The sequence below is a fragment of the Podarcis pityusensis genome, assembly GCF_964106645.2.
Source record: "Podarcis pityusensis genome assembly, chromosome: 9".
NCBI classification, from domain to species: Eukaryota; Metazoa; Chordata; class Lepidosauria; order Squamata; family Lacertidae; genus Podarcis; species Podarcis pityusensis.
The window spans coordinates 57642619-57666561 of record NC_138034.1 but is presented as its reverse complement, the minus strand read 5'-3'; the positions used below and the strand labels follow the sequence as shown (position 1 = coordinate 57666561).

At 41.3% G+C, this 23943-nt stretch overlaps 1 protein-coding gene across 1 annotated transcript in view; it reads right to left on the bottom strand.

The window, feature by feature from the left end:
• The window catches only part of STPG2 (sperm tail PG-rich repeat containing 2), a 218740-nt gene that overhangs the window by 70872 nt on the left and 123925 nt on the right, over positions 1-23943 (bottom strand). Inside the window, exon 12 of the mRNA XM_081020883.1 lies at positions 15586-15716. Within this exon, the coding sequence (XP_080877009.1) occupies positions 15586-15716 (131 nt within the window). The remainder of the gene's footprint in view (positions 1-15585; positions 15717-23943) is intronic.

Below are 23943 nucleotides of genomic sequence, written 5' to 3'. Positions count from 1 at the left end.
ACCTCGGGTTACAGACACTTCAGGTTACAGACTCCGCTAACCCAGAAATAGTACCTCAGGTTAAGAACTTTGCTTCAGGATGAGAACAAAAATCGTGCGGTGGCGGTGCGGCAGCAGCGGGAGGCCCCATTAGCTAAAGTGGTACCTCAGGTTAAGAACGGACCTCCAGAACAAATTAAGTTCTTAACCCGAGGTACCACTGTAATGGCCCTTCCAGCTGAAATGCCTTCCAACACTCCAGCCAATTTGTCTTGTGCATCTGAGACATGATATCTTCTAACACAAAGAAAGATCAGTTAAATGTGTGACAGTATGGAAAATGCAGGCTTCCTGAAGTTTTAGCTGCTCAAAGCATTAGTGGATGTTTTGTTTTCATTTGCTGTTGTGCTTTAACACCATAAACTTTTGATTTCATATGGTAGATATTAGAAAGCTTAGCTCAAGAGATCTCTACAGGCACAGGATATCACAAATGTAGATGAGACAGGGGAGAACCCTGATTTCCATGAGAGCATTTCCCTCATAATGATAATAATGATTGGCCCCATCTGTTTAGTGCTAATTTAATGGTATTTGTGAGTGGCTAAAGATGGGTTTTAATTAAGTCACGTATTTGTCTGTCTGTGTTTTAGTTCCTACAGGGTCCATTTAAAACTAAAATGGGATTTGTGAAGATGTGACTTAAGAGGGCAGCTTGGGTTAAGCAGTTAATTTAGCAACTTGGTACAGTGTTATTTGCTCAATATAGGCAAACAGTCCAGGAAAGTTAATGGTGTCACTTCCATTCTTAAAGCATTAGCATAATACAGAAAATAAGAACAAGCAGAGGCACACCTAAGGATTGGTGAATCCGACTGGAGTGTGTTGCACCAAGACAGAAAGCTGTGCAAAATTTGTACCCTTCCTCCTCTCCTCACCCTCACTCTGGATGCGTAAAATGTAGTAATTTCTAATGTGGCTACTGCTATAAATTGATTTCTTGGGTGGGGGGCTGCTGATTCAGCTCCTTCCAGATATAGGTTTTCAAAGGACACCTTGTTGTCAGGCCTGAAATCAGAGTTTGGTTTGGTTGAGCATCTGCTGAGGCATCCCCCATTTTCTAACAGGAAAATTGCCTGATACCAGCAGAATAATCTGCACTCAAGAGAATCAGGCTCTGGTTTGTCCTCTGCCTCCAGACACCCCTCCCATTAGGAAATAGCAGATATCCCTGAAAGTCTTTGCATGTCTGTAGCAGCCTCTATGGAATGTCTATTTTCCCAAATGAAAATGTGCTAGAGATATATATTTGCATTCCTTTTAGACCCAGTAATATGGGGTGCATCCATCAGCATGGAGGCATAATGCTACCACACTACTCTTATCCACAGAGATGTCTGGCTATATGATGCAGCCGACCAGGAAATGGAAGGTTCCCCCCACCAGTGCACCCCTGAAGCCATCTTCTAATTCTTCCTGCATGTTGCACTAGGAAGTTTTTCTCTTGGCTCCCACCAGGGATGGAAGGATCTGACAATTGTGGTTCTCTCATTTTAATTTTTCAAACCTCAAGTTCAGTTTTCCACATTTCTGCAGCAATTGGCCAATTATTTTTAAACAAAAAACGCCTATGACAATATATCAGTGTATTGGTGCAAATTTCTCCCAATAAACACATTTTTGTATGCAGTTTTGAGCAATGTACACATTTTCACAAGTAATTTCCCCTAATAAAATGTATTTTTTATTTCCACTAGTATATCCATTTTTTGTAAACACTGTTCAGTGAACTGCATCACGGAATATAGATAAGTGCTCGTTATGAAGGGTGCAAATGTGATTTGCCTTTAAATGTGAACAGAATCAATCCCCCCCCCCCAACCCTAGCCTTCCACTAGCACCATCTACCTTTGTGATGCTGGCAGGGAACAGGACTCACAGTGTGGGGGACTACAAGGGGGAAATCCTGCTGGCAGTGGTCCACAAAAATCTGAAGTCACTTCTGCTGGTTTATATAGTGTTCCATCAGAAACAACAAACTAACTATATGTCGCTTTTATAAATAGGACCCTAACCAGGAAACAAGAACAAGTCATGCATAACTTTCCTGTGTTTCTAACTAATAGGTTTAGAATCAGAGTTCAGGTTACAGTCAAAAGTTTCCACACACACACCCCAAAAAAGTTATAGATCCAAATAGATGTGTTTGGAATTGGAGATTTAGAGTCCAACCCAACACTCCCCTGAGTGGCTGTGGCATGATCAGGTTCCACAAAAGAATACCCAGACAATCCTACACAGCCCAGCTTGTGAAACAACTTGTGTTGCTGCTTTCAGTGGCAGCTGGCCTGGAACCAGATGATCTGGCTGGATTTGCAGTTCCTGGCCTGAAGCTATGGCAATGTTTCTCATCAATCACAACACCATCAGAAGTTCTTGCATAGCCAAGAGAAACTGACATTTGGGAAAAATCAACCACTATTTCTAAAGTCAAAATGTTTCTGACCATTTATAATATGGTAGGCAGCACATAAATATCTTCATATGTGGTCTGATAACATTAGCAGACAAATGGACTGATTATAGTGCTGGATAGTCGAAGCTCCTATATTTTATTGTCAACTATTCACTCATATTCAGAGCACTAGCAAACTATTCTTAATAAGCAGTCTGGATAGAATGAAGTACGGTAATAAAAGAAATGCCTAATATCACGCTGGTAAACTATGAATATGGAATCTGACATTATGCCTCTATGAAGGACCTGCAAAGTTTCTCTTTTTCCGGAACAAACAACTAACACATGAACAATTTAAAGTCTTTGGCCCAGCAAATGCATTTTACAATTTAAGACTGTATCCCAACTAAAATGATTTTAATGAGGCCTAAAAATAGTTAATGCACTAAACTGTTCAATAGAATGACAAAGCACTTACTATCTTTTAATAACTCTACCATTTTCTTAGCAGATGATGCAGAATGATTTATGGCTAATAGACCAATTTAATCATGAAAAATTACAAAAGATGGTTGGATTTATTTGTAACATGGTCAATTTTTCTCACTTTGGTGTTACAGTTTAATTTTAATATTTGTTACTGGCATTTCTCATTAGCCAGTTAACCTGGATTTGTTATCTAACCAGTGAGAACACAAATTAATGATACATAATCATCATATTTTAGAAATAAAATTTAGACCTCCTTTATTGTATAATGGGGAAGGGGGACAAGATGTATATGATCTGCAAGCTGGAGAGTTAGATTTGTTAACATAGAATGCACTGGAAACCAGAAATGTCCACATTGTGAGACTAATGCAGTCGCCTGCTACAGGGGCAACAGAGGATGCAGACAAGAACACCACATTCATATTGTATGTATTTATTTACTTGGCTTTTTCAATTTTTCAGAGTGAATTTCTGCCATATTTGGCATTCAATGAGCCTTAACAACATTATAAGAACATCAGTATCATAAAACCAATCCTTTTTGTTCTGTTGGCACCCCTTCATATTTGAAGGAGCATATTCTCTAATTTTGAACTATTGGGAAACAAGATGGAGGTATCATTGTACTCTGGGAAACCTCGAGTTTTGCCTTCCCAAACACAGTGCACTGTAGTGAGGTGATGGCAAGACTGGTCTCTAGGGCAAGGTAAAGCAGGTCCCCCCACCCAAGTATTTTTCCTGCACCTGAAAATCCAAAGCTGTAGCCCAGGAATTCTGCGTTGTCCCTTCCCGAATAATAACCATACATTTCCTATGATTCAGAAATACCCTGGAGTGTTTTCTGTCCATCCCCTCTGTTGCCCAATCATAACTGTGAACAGCACAGCTAATCACAAATGGCTAGTGGTGCCACTCTTCACCCATGCATGGGGCAGGGGGTGAAGAGAGGAGACAAATTCTAGAAGTGCGGGGGGGGGGGTGTCTGTCAGCCTAACCTTCCTCACAGGGTTGATCTCAGTTTGATGCTAAGTAATATAAGTAATGTAAGGGACACGGGTGGCGCTGTGGTCTAAACCACTGAGCCTCTTGGACTTGCCAAACAGAAGGTTGGTGGTTCGAATCCCCGTGACAGGATGAGCTCCCATTGCACGGTCCCAGCTCCTGCCATCTAGCAGTTCAAAAGTATGTAAAAAAGTGCAAGTAGATAAATAGGTAACGCTCCGGCGGGAAGGTAAACGGCATTTCCGTGAGCTGTTCTGGTTTCGCCAGAAGCGGTTTAGTCATGTTGGCCACATGACCCAGAAAAACTGTCTGCGGACAAACGCCAGCTCCCTCAGCCTGTAAAGTGAGATGAGCGCTGCAACCCCAGAGCCGTCTGCGACTGGACTTAACTGTCAGGGGTCCTTTACCTTTACTTTTTTTAAATGTAAGTAAGCAATGACAAACCTAGACAGCATCTTAAAAAGCAGAAACATCACCTTGCCAACAAAGGTCCGTACAGTTACAGCTATGGTTTTCCCAGGAGTGATATATGGAAGTGAGAGCTAAACCATAAAGAAGGCTGATCGCCGAAGAATTGATGCTTTTGAATTATGGTGCTGGAGGAGACTCTTGAGAGTCCCATGGACTGCAAGAAGATCAAACCTATTCGTTGTGAAGGAAATCAGCCCTGAGTGCTCACTGGAAGGACAGATCGTGAAGCTGAGGCTCCAATACTTTGGCCACCTCATGAGAAGAGAAGACTCCCTGGAAAAGACCCTGATGTTGGGAAAGATGGAGGGCACAAGGAGAAGGGGACGACAGAAGACGAGATGGCTGGATAGTGTTCTCGAAGCTACCAGCATGAGTTTGACCAAACTGTGGGAGGCAGAGGAAGACAGGAGTGCCTGGCGTGCTCTGGTCCATGGGGTCACGAAGAGTCGGACATGACTAAACGACTAAACGACAACAAAATGGCACTACTACATTGCTAAGAGTCCATGGCATCTTTGCATGAGGAGAATGGGTAGAAAACCATAACAAATGGGGCCCATCCCTGGTGACCTCCGCCCCCAGCTGCCTTGCCAGATCCAGTGCACACTAGCCACCATTGGTGAAAGACAAGATGGTATACACACACCCCATTCCATGCCTAAACTGGATACATGCCTAAACAGTATTGAATCTTACTTCAATAGTATAGATGGGATATAGTCACTCACTGCACTCAAATGCAACAAACTACCTTAGAGGGAGCAGCACAGGATGTGTGGCACACAGCTCCTTCATTTCAGCTTTTCACCCATTCAAGATAAGAAATGCCAAACAACCCTCATCCATTCCAGGCTCCAAGGGCAAGCAAAGAGAGTGAGGGTGCTGGGCCTTCAAGAAAAACAAAATGTAGTGGTAAAGAGACTTTACTGACTTCCAGTAGTGAGTAATATTCCAATTATTAAGCTGCTTTCAGAAGTATCAGTCATTTTCTGTGGGTGGCACATAGATGCAGTGATGACAACATTACCGTGAACTGAAGAGGAAATGGTCCAACTACGCTAGCACTCTGAAATTCACAACAGAACTTCAGAGAATTGTGCCAGCAAAAGTGTATCCAAAAACAAGTTTTGGCAAACTGTTCTCCTAGGATGTAATATAGCTTGAAGAGAATATTGTCTGCGTCTGCATCTATCCCCAGAGCAACTATTTAATACTCATGCACATTATCTAAAACAAATCTGGAAACTGAACTAAATGTTTGACGTTCTTACTCCAACAAGAGTATCATACACTCAAGAAATTACACGATACTTCTAGTCCCTCCGAGTATGCACAATATTATTATGTAGGGGGAGGAATTGATGGCAGTCCAACCAAACAACAGGATTTATATAATATGCTATGCTCTCAAGAGTCCTTCTAATGTCTTCCAAAAACTCTTCAACATGCTAGATTGTTGCCTAGGCAAAAACTGCTCCCTTTTACAGACAGTGCAAATGATCCTTTTGTAGCACATCTCTATAATCAATATATGTTGCAAACGATAGCCTCCATATTTGAATCACAACATTTAAGAGAACCCAAACTATGTTAAGAAAGCCACGACTACAGAGATGCCATCCTTCATTCTCCTTGCAAAGCTCTGCGCACACATACCCATGCCAAGACGAGAAGCGGCTGATGTAGATATAAACACAGAGGCTCCTGGCCAATAGCACAGCTGTTCACTGTAGAAGCATAGCTTTTTGATTCATGCTGTGTGGAGGTGGTCAGATTCTTTATTTGTATAATAAAGTCATCTTCTAAGCATTAAGCTGGAGTGGTGGCTGCAACACATGGCAGTAGAGATTTGGAGCCTCAGCTGCTCTTTCTTCCAGTGCTTCAACAACATTTCACTAACTCATCGTTTCGGCCCTTACAGCATCATGATGGGCTTATTTTCAAAGCTCCAATTGCAATTAATTTGAATCCATAACGTTTTGGCATACCGCAGCCAGCTGAAGAATGCTATTAGGGTTGTGTGCTGGAACCAAATGAATAATTTACTCTCACAGGAAAGCAGAAGCTAACATCTCACCAACATATGCAATTTGGATGCTACAGAGAGCTCTGCATGTTCCAGTATAACAGTATATTTTGACTTGCAGCCTTCTACATTGACTCATCTGCTGAGGAAACTTTGTATTCTGGTCCAAGTCTCAAAGGATTTGACGTGCATTCAGGGAAAAATACTTATTCAGCTCATGTGTACCCAAATCAGCCTTTTGGGTCTCAATGTTGCCCTGAGAGAGAGAAAGAGCTAGAAGACACCTCATTGTGACTGCACATTGTGGAATATTAACAATGGCTAGAAGCTGTATTTCAGGGAACAGTGCCCTCCCACTACTAATCTCCTCACTGAGGAACCCCTGTTAAATTTCTGAGGAACCCAAGTTCACAGAAACACGTAGCACCAAACCATGGTAATCATAATGCCCTGTTTATATTATTACAATTTTAATACGTTGAAAGGCCTCAATCTTGTCCAAGAAAATAAAACAGTTCTAAAATCATCAGCCAGCTCTCAAGGCCTAGTGGCACCAAATATTTCTGTGTATTTAGCAGCTGAAGCAAGCAGTCATTACTATTAGTAGTAGTAACTGATTTTAAACGCCTCAGGTTCAAAGCAGGAAAATATGAATCAAATTATTCAAAACTCATCTGATTTTCAGAAACTTATAAAAGCCCTAAGGATAAATGAATTAATTTGGTTGTCACATTCCACAACCAAGTAAGTCTCAAAGTGCCTTACAACAAAAGTAATATACAATACATACATAGTGAATGCCTCCATCAAAACAATGCTACACACTAAAAGTGTTTGCCCACAACAGCCAATTATAAAACAAGAATACCCTACCACACCAACAAGAAGATAAACACCTAAATCAGCCCCCAAATCAGAACAGTGTTATTACCCAAATGCCTGGGGAAATGCCTGGCTCCCAGTGTGTTTCCAAACACAATTCAAAGTGTTGGTGCTGACTTTTAAAGCCCTAAACAGCCTCGGCCCAGTATACCTGAAGGAGAGTCTTCACTCCCATTGTTCATCCCAGACACTGAGGTCCTCCTCCAAGGGTCTTCTGGTGGCTCCCTCACTGCGAGAAGTGAAGTTACAGGGAACCAGGCAGAGGGCCTTCTTGGTAGTGGCACCGTCCCTGTAGAACACCCTCCTTTCAGATGTCAAGGAGATAAAGAATTATATAACTTTCAGAAGACATCTGAAGGGAGTCCTGTATTGGGAAGTTCTTAATGTTTGATGGTTTATTATGTTTCGATATATGCTGTAAGCTGCAATTATTTGTATTTTATTGTTATTAAAAATATCTTCACCTCGCAACAGAAAGATGACAGTGTCGGTGCCAGGAAAATTTCCCTGGGGAGAGTGATCCAAAAACAGGTGGCTGCCATCGAAAAGACCATCCTCTGGACATCTGTGTAAGTTCGTAAGGGGAAAGGCAAACCTTTAGGTATCAGGGCTCCAAGCCATATAGGGCTTTATTGGTCAAAGTTAAGCCCTTGGAGTTGGGCTTAGACACAAATTGGCTGCCCATGCAATCAGTCCAGCATTGGTGTTATATGCTCAGACCATCTGGTCCCAGTAAAAAATCTGGTTGGTAGGTTCTACCTTAGCTGCTGTTTCCAAACCATCCTTAAAAATAAAATAAAAAAGCAGCCCAGGGTGTAACATATTGTAGTAATCTAACCTAGAACTTACCAGAACATAGAACTAAAAGAAATAGGAAGAGTAACCTCATTTTATCTTTCTGTCCTGAACCACAGGGTACCATGGCAAGTGCTGCTGCTGTACATGATTCCATGACAGATGCTAGCTTGTAGTCTGGCAGTCTGGGAAACTAACAGGTCCAAAGTCCAGTCAGGCCAAGTTCCCATCTCTATAGCCAATCCAGGAGTCAGAGTACCTAGAAGTCAGCCATGTATGGGAAGCCTGGCTCTGGTGATGGGTCCATCAGCTCTTGTTCCTATGCACTGACCCCCATCCCCTCACCATCCTCTGTCACCCTGTATTTTCTACACCAAACTCTCCTTTCCCATCCCCAGCTTGACCCGGTGTGTCCCAATCATGGCTACCACTCATCACCAGGATCCTCTTCCTCCTCCCCACTAGCCTGACAGTTCACAACACTTTTAGTCATTTGTACAAACAGAAATTGGAAACTCACTGCAATGTATTGGTAACTATTATGAAAAGAGTAAGGCCCCAGCTAGCAGAAGGTTGGCCACATCCCTATCTTAAGTTCTTGTATGTACTAGGCTTACAGTGTAAGGAAGAACCTTTAAATAAATATTATGTATGATGCATAATAATGTCTAACAAAGTAGCAACATTAGACGATTATGCTGTAAGTTTATTGAGACATGGACTACTTATGCACCATTTTAAGCTGTGAGTGCCAGGCACAACTGTTGTGTCAGAGAAATAAAAATTAAAACAAATATACTGTTCATAATAAGTTACTAAGCAACACTGAACAGTCTAGCAGAAATATTTCTCAATGTGTCTGTTCTATTTTGAATCATATTTTGAAACCTCTCATATTACAGCCTACACTAGGCCAAAGATCAGTTTAATAATACATTTTCTAAAGGCAGCAAAATGTTCTACATATGAAAAATAAAAGGAAATTTTGCATTGTAAAGCTTTCATGTAGATCTTCTTGAATACTAAAAAAGATTTGACATACCACCAACTTTCCCACTGTCAAATTAAAGAAGTGCCTATCATTCAGCATGACAGAAATGTCATAAAGTTGGCTAACAGGTAGAAATTGTTTCAAAATGATGGATTAATTTGCATGCACTGTATATAAATTGACCGTTCCTGCTTGTGTTAACATATCTGAATATATTTAGTAAAATAAAGTATATATTATGCCACTGGGTTTCTCACAAGCAGTGCTATAACTGAAATATCACATCAAAAGGGAAAGGATTATTTTCTACAACCGTGTGTGTGTGTGTGTGTGTGTGTGTACGTGTGCATGTATGCTTACGAGACATGTTTTCCATGCTTATGAATATGGACATCTGACTATTAAATACAGAATATTTATTTATTTAAAATATTTTTCTCTCGCTTGTCCCTCCACCATAAATGAGTGCAAGTATGGGCTACCACTGTATTAATTTGCATAGTGGGTTTCCAACGTTCTTAACTGTGCTGTCTTTGTTGTCTCGTACACATACTGCGAGAACCTAGATGAGAACTAGGAAACACTGTCTCTTGCTACTCCCTTTGTACAAGCAGCCCAGCCCAGCTCTGCCCACACACTTTAAAGGTGGGTCAAGGAGGCCCTCCCTATCTGCATAAAATCAACACCTTCATCCATGAACCCTAGGGCAATGAGGACACTGCTATACAGTGGTACCTCAGGTTACAGATGCTTCAGGTTACGGACTCCGCTAACCCAGAAATAGTACCTCAGGTTAAGAACTTCGCTTCAGGATGAGAACAGAAATCGCGCATCGGCGGCGCAGCGGGAGGCCCCATTAGCTAAAGTGGTGCTTCAGGTTAAGAACAGTTTCAGGTTAAGAACGGACCTCTAGAACGAATTAAGTACTTAACCCGAGGTACCACTGTACTAATTGGCTTGACTGAGCCACCATCCCACCACTGCAGAGTACCTGAAATTGTCTTTTCCCCTTGGGAAAGGACCATAACTCAGTAGAGGAGAATCTGCTTTACATGCCAAAGGTCTCAGGTTCAAACTCAGGCATCTGCAGGTAAGACTGGGATAGACCCCTGCCCCAAACCCTGGAGAGTCACTGCCAGTCAGTGTAGACAATATTGAACTAGATAGACTAATAGTATGACTCAAAATAAGGCAATTGCCTGTGTTCCTAAATCCTTCTGAAATATACTCGGAGTCGAGTGTGGATTTCATGCTCTTTATTCAGCTCATAGTAGTGAGGAATGAAAGTTCCCCCAAAATATCTGCTTTATATACATTATTTACACAATGGGCCGCACGTGATTGGCTAATTCTGGGATTCTCCTGTAGGCCAATCAGGTTGCGGATTCACTTCCACCTGGAGCTGGATTGGGTGGCTCCTGTGGACCAATCATACTGCTGCATTGTTCTAGGACCAATCAGAATGCTGCATTCTGAATCCTATTGTTCTAGAACCAATCAGGCTGCTGCCTTTTGGATCCTATTCAACTCAGTACATAACACCTTCCTTCCCTCCAAGCCACACTGAATCTCCCCATGGTGTGCACTCACCCCCTGAAAGCCTGAAAACCAATGCAACTAATGATTGAACAACAACAACAAAAGCAACAGGGCAAAGAAGATGAAAAAGCTTTCCCTCCTGTACCCAAGTTAGGAATGGGCACCAAAAATGAATGCTACTCAGCTCCACTGGGCCCAGTCACCCCTTCCCATTATTGACTAAGCCATATGAGGTATCCATATGATACACAGAGTGAGAAACAATCCCTGGCCCAAGGAATCTGTGGAAACAATATAACAGGAGAGGCAGGAAAAACATATAAAGTGTTTTGCTACCACATGCAAACATATAAGTATTTATTTAAAACAAGCAATTCTAAGGCGTTTTAAAAGGCAACAATTCATGTCAGGACTTATCACCTAAGGCTTTATTCCCTTAATGCAACAAGCAGACATAACTTTTAAAATACAATCATACACAAAACAATTTACTGCTCCTAACAATACAAACCTTGCTAACATTTGATGCAAACACCAGTCAAGTGAAGGGTATCATTTACAAGCATTGGTATTTGTTAGAAAATATTCCCAGAGGCAAGAAAGGTCCCATATTTGCATGTAAATATCAACAAGCTTTGAAAGATATGTCGAGGGGGAAATCACAATGCCCTGGCAGTACTGTAGATGGGGGAAAGTGGAAGCCAGTTCTTGTGTGGGAATTGCGGTGCCTGTTCAAACTGCAGCAAGATCAAGACCTTCCTCAGCTCTACTAACAGTACACAGTACTGTACCAAAAACTTTTTCACAAAGAGGTAATATAGGCAGTACAATGCCCATACCATCTGCTGTATATTGCAATGACCACAAGAGCTGGTAAGAGCCACTTTTGTGAACATAAAAGCTAGCAAAATTGAAGTTCTCTTAGGAATGCATTTTCAAGATATCAGACATAATGAAACGATACTGAAGTTTTGGTGCTTATATAAGGTGCAAGGTAAGGAAATGTGTTTCACACAAGTGCATTTTAAAAGGTATGTCTAATTGTTTCTCTAAGGGAATCCACTTTCTCTACACCAGTCACAATAACCTTATACACCTCTATAATACCCTTCTCCTTTAGTTGCCCTTCACCCAAATGAAAAAGTTTAAATGCTGTAACCTTTCCACACAGGAGAGTTGTTCCAGCCCCTTGATCATTTTTGCTACCTTTTTCTGAATAATTTCCTGTTCCACAATATCCTTTAGAGGCGAGGCAACCAGAACTGTATACTGTATTCCATGTGTTCACGCCATAGATTTGTATAAAGGCACCACAATATTGGCAATTTTATTCTTCAATCCCCTTTTCCAATGATCTCTAGCATGGAACTTATCCTCCTCACAACTGCCAGACACTGGGTCAACATTCCCATCCACCACAACCCCAAGGGCTCACTCAGCTACCACCAGTGCAGATCCCACCACCATACATGATAAATTTCTGGCACAATTCATTCAAGAAAACTTTTATCCAGGCATGCAGTTTGCTAATTTAGAAGGCAAGGTTGTCCTGTTAATTTGGTGAATGAACAGCAGTCAGCAGATGACTTGCCTGCTTCTTGCTACCTGCGCGTTGGAAATGACTTCCTCCATAGTTGAATTTGAAAGATAAAAGAACAGGCATTTTAACAAGCCTAAAACTTCATGGATGTCTTAGGAGTGAGTGCACAGCCTTTGTATATAATATCACATGTATAACTGTAATTTTGTGCACAGTAGACTTACACACATTTAACTTGTACCAATTTAGCTTTACACGCTTGGCAATCTCTCTCTCTCTCTCTCTCTCTCACACACACACACACACACACACACACACACAAAGAGAGAGAGAGAGAGAGAGAGAGAGGGCTGGGAATGCCATTCCATCCACAAAGGGCCCTCAAGGTAGCTCACGGTAGCAACAATAAAGTCTCAAAATCGAAAACCATTACAATTTAAACCCCCAAAAACCATTTCCTGAACAACAGAACACATAAATACACTTTTTTTTGTCCTTCTGAAAATGAATTGTTAACCTATATTTGGCCTAGTGTAGGCTGTAATGATGAAAGCATGCAAAATATAATTGAAACAGAAAGCTATATAGAGAAAAACTTCTGCTGGCCTGCATTCACAGTCAGAAAAAAATGAGCCAATCAGTGTTATCTTCCCAAACCCCGCTGGAACTTGACAGTCTTGACCTACCTCCAAGAGATCATCTGCAATCTAGCCCTGTAGACTTGACAGGGAGAGAGCAATCCAGAAGCACGGTGTACAATAGATTGTACAATACAATTTTGTTAAGTGCTTAGTCTAAAAGGCACCTTTGTTCCCATTCTAGAAATATGTTTTACATAGTACAGCATACAGACCTAAACCAGGGCACAAAAAAAGAAAAAGAAAAAAGCATTTCTGTGCACACACTGTTTTTCTCATTTTTTCTACAGCCATTAGCACATTAAGGTCCTTTTGTGTTTTGAAATGATTAAAGGAGTTTAGTTGCTCTGAGAAGAGGATTCCTTAGCCTTGTTGCACACTCGTTTTGGATGACAGTCCTGATAATGTGCCCTTTAGATATGAAGTGAGCTTAAGATACAGTTGTGAAATAGAAAAAAATAATAAATTTCATAATCCCTATGAAAATTTCTGTGCTCTAGAGATCTTCCTCCCTTCTAGGATGCACCAAGTACCCGAGCAGACTCAACACAGTTGGTTCTGTGTTTGGTTCACTTAGCTCACCTGCCCAGGTTTCAGGTAATGCACCCATCACAATCAAATATCTCTGATTCACAATTTGATCACAGGTGAGCTATGTGGGCCAAACATAACCTAGTTGAGTCTGCCTGGGCTCCAGGAACCATGCTATAATAATAATAATAATAATAATAATAATAATAATAATAATAATAATAATTTATTATTTGTACCCCGCCCATCTGGCTGGGTTTCCCCAGCCACTCTGGGCGGCTTCCATAGAAACCAAAAATACAAAAATGCTAATCTCTGTATCGTCCCAATTTTAGTATATGTGCTGCCAAAGTGAGCAGTGCTACAACACCAAGGAAGGGTCAGTTTGCTCTCACTCATAGATATGTTTAGGGATTTGTGTGAGGGATTCTACCTGGTGTTGAGCCAGAGAGAGACAGAACAATGGATCTTGTGCTGCCCACTCCACAGCCCCAAACCTCCCTGCCTGAGCTGTTAGAGGTAGTCTTTATTTATATTATTAATTGATCACTGATCCTCAACAGGGAGGAGACACCACCCAGGTGGGATAGCATGAGCTTTGCATACAGAAGGTACCCGATTTAGTTTTATATGTCTCTAATTAAAGGATGGGGCACAGGTGGCGCTGTGGGTTAAACCACAGAGCCTAGGACTTGCCGATCAGAAGGTCGGCGGTTCAAATCCCCGCAACGGGATGAGCTCCTGTTGCTCGGTCCCAGCTCCTGCCAACCTAGCAGTTCAAAAGCCGTCAAAGTGCAAGTAGATAAATAGGTACCGCTCTGGCGGGAAGGTAAACAGTGTTTCCGTGCGCTGCTCTGGTTCGCCAGAAGTGGCTTAGTCATGCTGGCCACATGACCCGGAAGCTGTACGCTGGCTCCCTCGGCCAATAAAGCGAGATGAGCACCACAAACCCAGAGTCGGTCACGATTGGACCTAATGGTCAGGGGTCCCTTTACCTTTACCTTTAATTAAAGGATATCAGACAACAGGGCTGGGGATGATCTTTCCCTGGCTGAGAACTAGGAAAGCTGCTGTAGTCAGAAAAGAGAGCACTGGGCAAGAACAACTTGCTTCATATGTATGTGTTTCAATTATGCAGGTGAAATTCATGAACTAAAAGAAAAATGAATCCTCAGGGACATTTCATTATATTCTTATATTTGCAGATTTTGGAAAAGGGCAATCTAAGTATGACAAGCCCCAATAAAAAGCCATTTCAAGTGCAGCCAACTAATGCATATGTGTGCAGATTCAAATGACAGGCAGCAGGTGATGTAGAAAAGTCAACACCTGGCAATTTGCACATGTGCTTTAGGTTGTATGAATTGTTTGTCAAGTCACGGGGCAGTGAGATTTCAGTTCACCGCCTCAAAGCTCAAGATTTTCTGAATTTTCTTATGTTGTAGTTATAAATTTGGCTACACAGTTCCCTCTTTGGTGCAAAGGCTGCTACGTCTGCCTTAATTTTAAATAAAACTATTATTTATTACTTAGATGTCTATCCTGCTTCTTGGTCAAAGTCCATAAAATGGCCTAACCCCACCCCCAAATGATACTATATACCTTGAATGGGAAACCCATGGCCCTACAGAGGTTGTTGAACTACAAGTCCCATCTTCCCTGACCAGTGGCCAGGCTGGCTGGGAGTTGCAGTCTAACAATATCTGGAGGACCACAGGTTCCCCATTCCTGCCATATACAATACAGCAATTCATTGCTAACAGCCATCAAACCAAACACACTCAAAGCAAAAACCATACAACTTCAGGGCTCAGAAGATGACACTTCAGTCATCACAGTTCAACTCTAGAAGAGTAAGTGCCTTCTGGAAAAAGAACCTGACATCATACAAAAGCTGAATTTGCCAAGCTAGTTTCTTTGTGCAGAGAATTCTATAAATCCATAAAATGGATTACCTATACAAAACTTGCACAAAACCAGATTAAGTCATATGAACTATCCTATTTATGTCAATCACAAAACAGTTATGGCAGTTCCATCAAATCAAATTCTGCCCCCTACATATGCTGCAACCAGGAACCAAAGCCATGTTTCTATTTCTCTCTCTTATTGTCAACTGAAAGCACCAATCTTTTGCTTTCCCACTATTTAAATGTCTCAACTACAACAGCATCATAGCAGGTTGTTATGTACCTACATGTTTCTGATGTAAGATTACTGGCGAAGGCCCAATTAACATACCTCATACGTCCCGGGTCCAGGAGTGTCATCTTTTGCTTCTTTAAAACGTTCCACCTGGGAAACGTATACCGCAACATAGGAAGGTGATTTCAACCTTAAGCTGCTTGTTTCTGGGCTGTATGCCCCTGGTCCTAAAATGAGAATTGAGAATGAGATGAATTAATTTTTATGATTTTTTTGTAGAGACTTGTTTGCATTTGCGTTGAAGGCAGCTTTCCTGTCAAAACCACAGGTCATGACAGAAAAGTGAGAGATTACCATCAGAATCTCAGAGTTCCATAAAAATGTACCAATTAAATAAATCACATCATTACCACAGTCTATCATGTTATTGACATAATATCTCCAATGTTTGGTGAATGAAAATATTACTAGTGTCCTAGATTATTTGTTTGCAGAATGATATGTATTTATTGATATGATATGTATCAATTACATATCAATTACAATTGTTTGCAGAATGATATGTATTTATAAATATGTATGTATTTATTGATATGAATTATATGAATCATGGTGCTGGAGGAGACTCTTGAGAGTCCCATGGACTGCGAGAAGGTCAAACCTATCCATTCTGAAGGAAATCAGCCCTGCGTGCTCACTGGAAGGACAGATCGTGAAACTGAGGCTCCAATACTTTGGCCACCTCATGAGAAGAGAAGACTCCCTGCAAAAGACCCTGATGTTGGGAAAGATGGAGGGCACAAGGAGAAGGGGATGACAGAGGATGAGATGGTTGGACAGTGTTCTCGAAGCTACAAACATGAGTTTGACCAAACTGCGGGAGGCAGTGGAAGACAGGAGTGCCTGGCGTGCTCTGGTCCATGGGGTCACGAAGAGTCGGAAACAACTAAACGACTAAACAACAAATGTGTTTATTTGCTTGTTACACTTATATCTGACACTTTCTCTGGGGAAGCTCCAAACAAATTACACAGTGGATCCTAGGACTCTCCTACCCAGGGCATGGCCAGTCTGAGACATGTTTGGGTTTAACAATGCAACAACATCACGTGCCTTCAGGAAATTCTTAGGCACTGCTAGAAAAAACCTCTATCCAGGTCAGGTAGTAATTGTGGGATAAGAATAAATTGCTCTTTTATGAGGTAGGTGTTTGTAAAAATCTCTTGCTCAAAAAGAAGAAAAAGTACTTTTCTGAGCAAGTAGCTTTTTCATTTTTCAAAACTATACGATGGGGATCAAATAATGCAGCAAAGTGCATAATGTGTCAACAGTTAACAATGACCAAAAAAAGTGCCGTGACTTCAGGAAATTGTGCCTCACCAACTTGTACTTATTAAATGCAAATTCCACCTTTCCTACAAGGAACTCATAGTAGTTTAGCCTCAAAACTCCTCATTGGGGTAAGGCAACAAAATCTCAGCAAAGCACTTTATTTTAAGGACAAGACAAATCAGTCTCTCTCTGGTTCATATGACTTTCATATGAATTCACTCATAAATCTGTTCCATTTCCATACTGATCTCATTTTAAAAAACTCACACAAATGCTTCACTCAAAGGCACACATATTGAAATGTATTTTATCTCCAAATATGTATTTTGCAACTTTTTGGTCTGAAAACTCAAACATCATGTTCCAATCTGCACATTAGTCCAAGGGAAACAGATGGGGTTAATCTGCATCAGAATCCATAAAGATCAAATTCCTCAAGTATCTCCACTTTAGGTTTATATACAAAATCAGAAAAGTGTCTTGTTTCAGTCCTGGCTATTGTGCCAAGCTAAGCTTGAACAGAAATATTCCCCATCCTTCTACACTTTGCCCTCTATTTGTTGGTGGCTTTGGATGGTTCTTTCATTCATGGAAGGGATATCAGGACCTGCTGCAGCTATAACCAGGATCCCATAGATCCACATGTTGTTTTGTCCTTTGCGGTAAGCAGCTGGAGAAGCAGAGCAGAGTGTTGTCTGAACAAGAAAGGGTTCTAGGGCTCTGAAGTGCCTATGTCTACATCAGGGATCGGGACCTATGGCACTCCAGATGCAGCTTAACTGCAGTTCCCATCATCTCTGATTGTTGGCTTTGCTGTTTGGGGCTGATACGAGTCGGATGCCAACAACACCTGGAGGGGGAAAGTTCTCCATCCCTGGCCTACAGAGGCTAGTTCTCAGTTCCCTATAAGTCTTCCAGTTCATGCTGAGACTTTGTCTTGGCAACAAGGGTATTCATTGTGTGCAACTGCCAGGAAGTTTTCCTTCCTGGGAATCCCAATTCTGAACCCATTACAAAGGCAGGAAACTCTTGCAGAATATGATAGTTCTCATAGGTAGAATTCTTTGTGGGTGAGCTATCACCCTACTTCTTAAGCCATCTCATTTCAGGCTCCAGCTGTAACACGGTCCATTTCCTAGATTAAGTACATCGTGGAGGTTCCCTGCACAAAACTTCCTGTTTGAGTTTAGCCCACAGCCAGGACAAACACAAAATATCACAATTCTTGGGCATCCTATACAACAACCAAGATGGGTTCAAATGAGACATGGAGTTTAAATTAAAAGGGACAGGTGAAGAAGACAAGAAAGCCTAATCTAGCCCTGCCTTGTGTTTTAATATTTTTATAATATAAATCATTTAGATGGTGTAGGATAAAACAAACATTCACATACAGGGCAATCTGATGCCCATCATCTTGTTACATTCCTTAAAAAGAATCTGCTTCTGTACATTTAACTCTGGAAACATTCATTTTGTAACACCATCCTAGGACATAGTTTCCATTATACCTATGCTGCTGCTTATGTGATACAGGTCAAAGACTTGCATTACCAGCTTCTTTTAGCACCAGTTGAGAACTGAATTATGCAAAAGCTATCTGCTATTTATTTACCAAAATGCCACATTTTAATCACAGGTCAACAAAGAATAAAACTTTTTCATTCCACAGCAAGCACCTACAAAAAGCCTGCCTCTGTTGTGATTGCTACGTAATGGGAAAATCAAGAGAAGGTGATTCTTATAATTATATACTTTCTGGCCCTATGCGGGTTCACTCTCTATGAAATGTCAACCAATGCTACAGGGCAAAGGCAGCACAGAACAAGAGCAACGGGTAATTTAAAGTGAAAATCTATGCTGCTGGCCCCTCGGTGGGAACATTTTCAGTACAGTCAAGGAAGGCTGGAAAATGATTGCATCACAAAATGGAGCTTTAAAAATCAAACACACGTTTTCTTTGCAGTAGAAGGCACATTTGTGGATCCTGTATCATTCAGTTGCTACCCACTTTACTGCTGGCTTCTGTTATGAGCTTATAAAAAGTGGGTGTTTAAAACTGAGTCCGGAATTGAAGGTGTAAAGGGCATAGCACAAATCTGTAACTATGAAAACAAAAGATGCTGTTCTAAGCTGTTAGGTGTTTCGCTTATGCCAATAAAGGCCAATAACAACTAATAACAAGCTATTTCTGTTTGGATTTGATTTTTTTTTAAGGAACAGAGAAAAATAGAGAGACTTTTGGCACCTGAGAGATTAATTTATTGTAGTGTGAGCTTCCATAGTCAAGGGCTGACCTCATCAGTTGCAAGAGATATGCACTGAATGGAGAGGAAGGTTATCAGGTCCAGAAGAATCCTGACACCAGTGACATCACAAGGCTTTGCCATATCAGCAGCCATTCACTGTTAAGGCCAGAGGGGTAGATCATACAGTGCGATGGATCTTGGGGGTTCTGGTGTACTATGCTTGCATGGTTAATCTGGTTCGTTTTATGGAGGCAGAGTTAGCAGCCATGGGGGAGGAAGCTGAATATAGAAGAAAAAGGAAGAAATCACATAATGGTGGCTGGGGTGACCCTATGACTGGTGTACTGAGGAGAAATGAAACTGCATGGAAGTGGATGAGAGCAATCCCCCCTTGCAGTTAAAGTCATCTCACTGGGTCCTATGCTTTTCCTTTATATGTCAATCATTCTTGGATAAAAGTAGCATCTTGCCAACAAAAGATCGTGCTCCATAAAATTAGCTAATTAGCTAATTCTAATGTGCACAAGTGTCATTGGTCTGATGTGTGTGTGTGTTGTGAGGGGTGTGCGTGTGCCACACACATGAAGCTATTATTGTAATATATAAGAACCAGTTAACAATAACGGACATTTACAAGGTGATGTTAAAGTGACCTTATTTATTCCACAGCAAGTGTCAAGTGGCTCTTGAGTAATGTAGTCACATGGTATTCTACTCTGAAGTAACAAGGGAGCAATGAGGCAGTCAAGAGGGGTGTTTGTAGTGTGTCTGTGTTGCAATTATCCTCTTGCACTCTGCCTTCAACTCGTTTTGATATAAATGACCTTTCAGATTAGGGTCATACACAAGCCAGCTAGCCCTAGGGTTTCGAAAACGATGTACACATGTGTGCATAAAGGCTTCAACATGACGAACATGCAAAACGGTGTAACAAAAATACACAAGCCTTTTTCATGAAGTGATTTGTGACACTATATAAATGCAACTTAAATTAAAAGCTGTGTCCAACAATTGCACCTGTTACCAGTTCCTGTTACCAGCTCCTATGAGGCATGCCAGAACCTGAATACAAAATATATGTGCTTCTCATTGGCTCTGAATGAGACACACATGGTTATATTTAGACTTTCCCCCTGCAAAATGAAGAGAAATATGGGCATAGCTTTTCCCAACTGCTTCTTCCAGGTATTGTCCTGTGGAAATTCTGAGTTACACATCTGCCATTCTGAATTTACATGAGGCAAAGAGGTTTGCAACCAATTTATTATGACATAAGCTTTTGTGAACAGTCTTCCCCAACCCAGTGCCCTCCAAAAGTTGCTGGCCAACCATTCCCAAGAGCATTAGTCATACAGGGCGGAGCTGGTAGGACTTGCGAGTCCAACAATACCTGGTGGACACCAGGCTGAGGAAGGTCTACTTCATCAGGTGCAGCAGAGGCTTGCACCATTTTAAAAGGCAGAGTCAAGCCACAATACACTTCTTTGTTTTTGCTGCAGTTGGATGAGATCAACTCTCATGTCATATACACATCCCCTTCTGTGTATGCTGCTACTGCTGGATGCTTTGAACTCTTCATGGGTAGGGAAAGAAAGACAGGTGCATGCATTCACCCACAAAAATAAATGAAGCCAGAATATTCAAGCTATTTTAAAACTATGTACTGTTTACCACCCACACATCACCCACTCTCTCTCTCTGTCTCTCTCACACACCCACACCCACACTCACAATTTCTTGAAAAAACAAGGCAAAAAAGCTGTAGGATGAAATTGGCTGCTGGCTTGCCAAGAGTACATTTACTTTCCTCAGTTTTGTTTTTGCTTCAGGCAGTTTAAAATGTAAGCTGAATATGGAACAGTTCTTTTTTTCCAGCATGTAGAACTCAAATGCTGAATATTATGGAAGATAAGTAGAAGGAATTCCAATAGGTTTTCAGTATTTACTGCCTGGGTATTTTCCAAACCCGTGGAAATCTTTGCTCAAAGTTGATCCACACTAAAAATAATGGGACTAATGCAACTAATACCACGGTTTTGTGAAGGCCCATTCATAAGAACATTAGAACAATTCTGCTGAATCAGTCCAAAGACCCACCAGACCAACATTCTTTTTTCATTGTAGCTAACTAGATTCTATGGAAAACTCATGCACAGAACATTCTGTGGGGTTTGCGCAACAGAAGTTCACTCTATATTGTGCCCCAAATGTTTATTTAGCTGTCACTTCCAAATAGCAAATATCCTTAGTAGATACTGATAAGCACCACTGGTTACAACATTTTCTATAGTTTATCTCCAACAATGAAGGGCTATTCATAAATATCAGTAAAATATTAACCTTATATGTAAATAATAACCTTACACATCCCAAAAGTCTTGCAAGGCAATAAAAAAAAAGGAGTTTGAAAGAGCATTTGTGAGACTATTTGTGTCATTAATTTAGGAGGCAAAATTAACAAAGTGGAGTTAAAAGCTTGCTTTCTAGAACACTACTCCATAAATGCTGGATAAGTAAAACATTTAGGTTAATAGGACTCGGTGGAGTATTCGCGACAATCTGTGAAAGGAAGGTAAGATCTAACATGCTGAGTTTTCAAGAAAGAAGCGCTTGCCGCAGAGCTGCTCTGAAATCATGTTTGGCTCTAAGTCACTCTAGGTTAACTCCATAAAAGAACGCTTGGAGACATTTTATGTAGAGAGCAGTGCTGGCCTTGTGGAAGTGATATTCTGCAGGTAATCTCCAGGTAGCCCTTACACTAAATATGAATGATAGTGGGGGTGGAGGAAACGATGATGCTACATTAAAGATGAAGGACAAAATTTTAATGTCTGCTACGCCATTCCCACTTCACTCTCCCCCTCTGAATATATGCAAATCCCTTTCCCTGTGTTAAAAGAAAATTAAGGTACTCAAACCTAAATATAATTCTGAAGCGTGAACAACTAAAGAGCTTGGTTTAACTGAAAAAAGTATATTTGGTTCTTTTTCAAAAAGCAGTATCGTCAGTTATTTCGAATAATCTGATTTCTACAGGATGGGAGACCCTTGTGTATATTTTCCACTTATGCCCTGTGATATTTAAGGGTACTTACCATACATGCTAGCCTGTTCACACATTAGTTTCGCATGCCAGTAATCTATGGCTTACATGAGTGTGGCTAGCATGCTAATATAAAAGAGTCCAGGACATTTAGTAAGCGTACTCAAAACATGACTGGACATGCATGGGTAGCTTACACGGATAAGGGATTTGCAGGAGTCCAGTAGCTTGTACACATCAGTTAAGCTAATAAAAAGTACAATTTTTCTTGACCCCCCCCCCCATGCTGTTCCGAGGGACTAAAATGGCTACTAAGATTCTAATTTGCTACTGAAGTTTGTCAGTCATACTGAAGACATCCTGAGCAACCATTAATTATTTTGATTCACAGTCACTTAGTGTCAGCCACCAGAAACCTGTCACACAATATTGGATGCAAATTTTCTTTTAGGCTTCTAGAATGCACAACTGAAATGGGCAGAGCTACAGATATTCCTCTACCACTAGTCACCAGAACACATATTTGATGCAGATAGCTATGATTATGATAAATCAAAAGTGACAAAAGATTTCGGTGCTTAATCTAGGATTTTCAAGAATACTGAGAGGGCAGGAAAGATTTGTGGACTAAGTAGAACGGAGGGATTGTGTGTTTGGGGGCTTTTTAAAAAGTCATTGTATGTGAAACCATGACTTCCAGATAGCAGACACCTTTGGCAACTGCTTTCCCTAGGAGCAACAGAGCTGCACACATGGCTGTATTGGGTTTTGTTTCAGTGCAGCAGTGACAACAGCACCCAGAAACAGGCAATGCACATATATTGTGGCAGGTCTGGTCAAGCTAATAAAGAATAATTTGTGCTGTTTTGTTCACTTTATTTGTTTCATTTATATCCTGCCTTTCTCCCAGTGCAAGTAATGTTTCCATCAGCTATTTCTGCCAGGCAGAGGAAGTTATGCACAAGAGTCCTGAATTTGGTTTAAGAGAATCGTCTTGTGGTTACCTTTCCACCTCACAATCATAAAAGGGACATTGCACACTGAAATTGTTGCAACTTCCCAGAACTCAGCTGAACTCAAAGACTTTGAAATATTGTGCTTTTTTATTAATAGCATGTCTGTAGTAACCTAACTAGGGATGCGGGTGGCACTGTGGGTTAAACCACAGAGCCTAGGACTTGCCGATCAGAAGGTCGGCGGTTCAAATCCCAGCGACAGGGTGAGCTCCCGTTGCTCGGTCCCAGCTCCTGCCAACCTAGCAGTTCGAAAGCATGTCAAAGTGCAAGTAGATAAATAGGTACTGCTCCGGCGGGAAGGTAAACGGCATTTTCGTGCGCTGCTCTGGTTCGCCAGAAGTGGCTTAGTCATGCTGGCCATATGACCCAGAAGCTGTACACCGGCTCCCTCAGCCAATAAAGCGAGATGAGCGCCGCAACCCCAGAGTCATCCGTGACTGGACCTAACGGTCAGGGGTCCTTTTACCTTTAGTAACCTAACTATAACTACCTTTCCAGGTTTCTCCCAGTTGGAGGATTGGGTTGGAAGGAAGGCACCTGGCTCCCATCCCCTCTCTCAGATACAGACCAAAAGAGAGGATGTGGCTCCCCTTTTCTTGTCTTGGACCTTCAGCTTCTTTGTGAGCAAACAAGGCAGAAGTTCAATATTCAATATTCAGGATTCTGCCTATGTTGGAACCACTCCAGTCCCAGAGGGAGATGGCTATTGCAACACCTCTCCTTGGTCTCCTTCCTCCTCCCCTCTAACCAGCCAGTGAGCAATACCCCCTTTCTGATCAATACCCCCAAGCTGGGTCTCTTAGTGGTCTTTTAT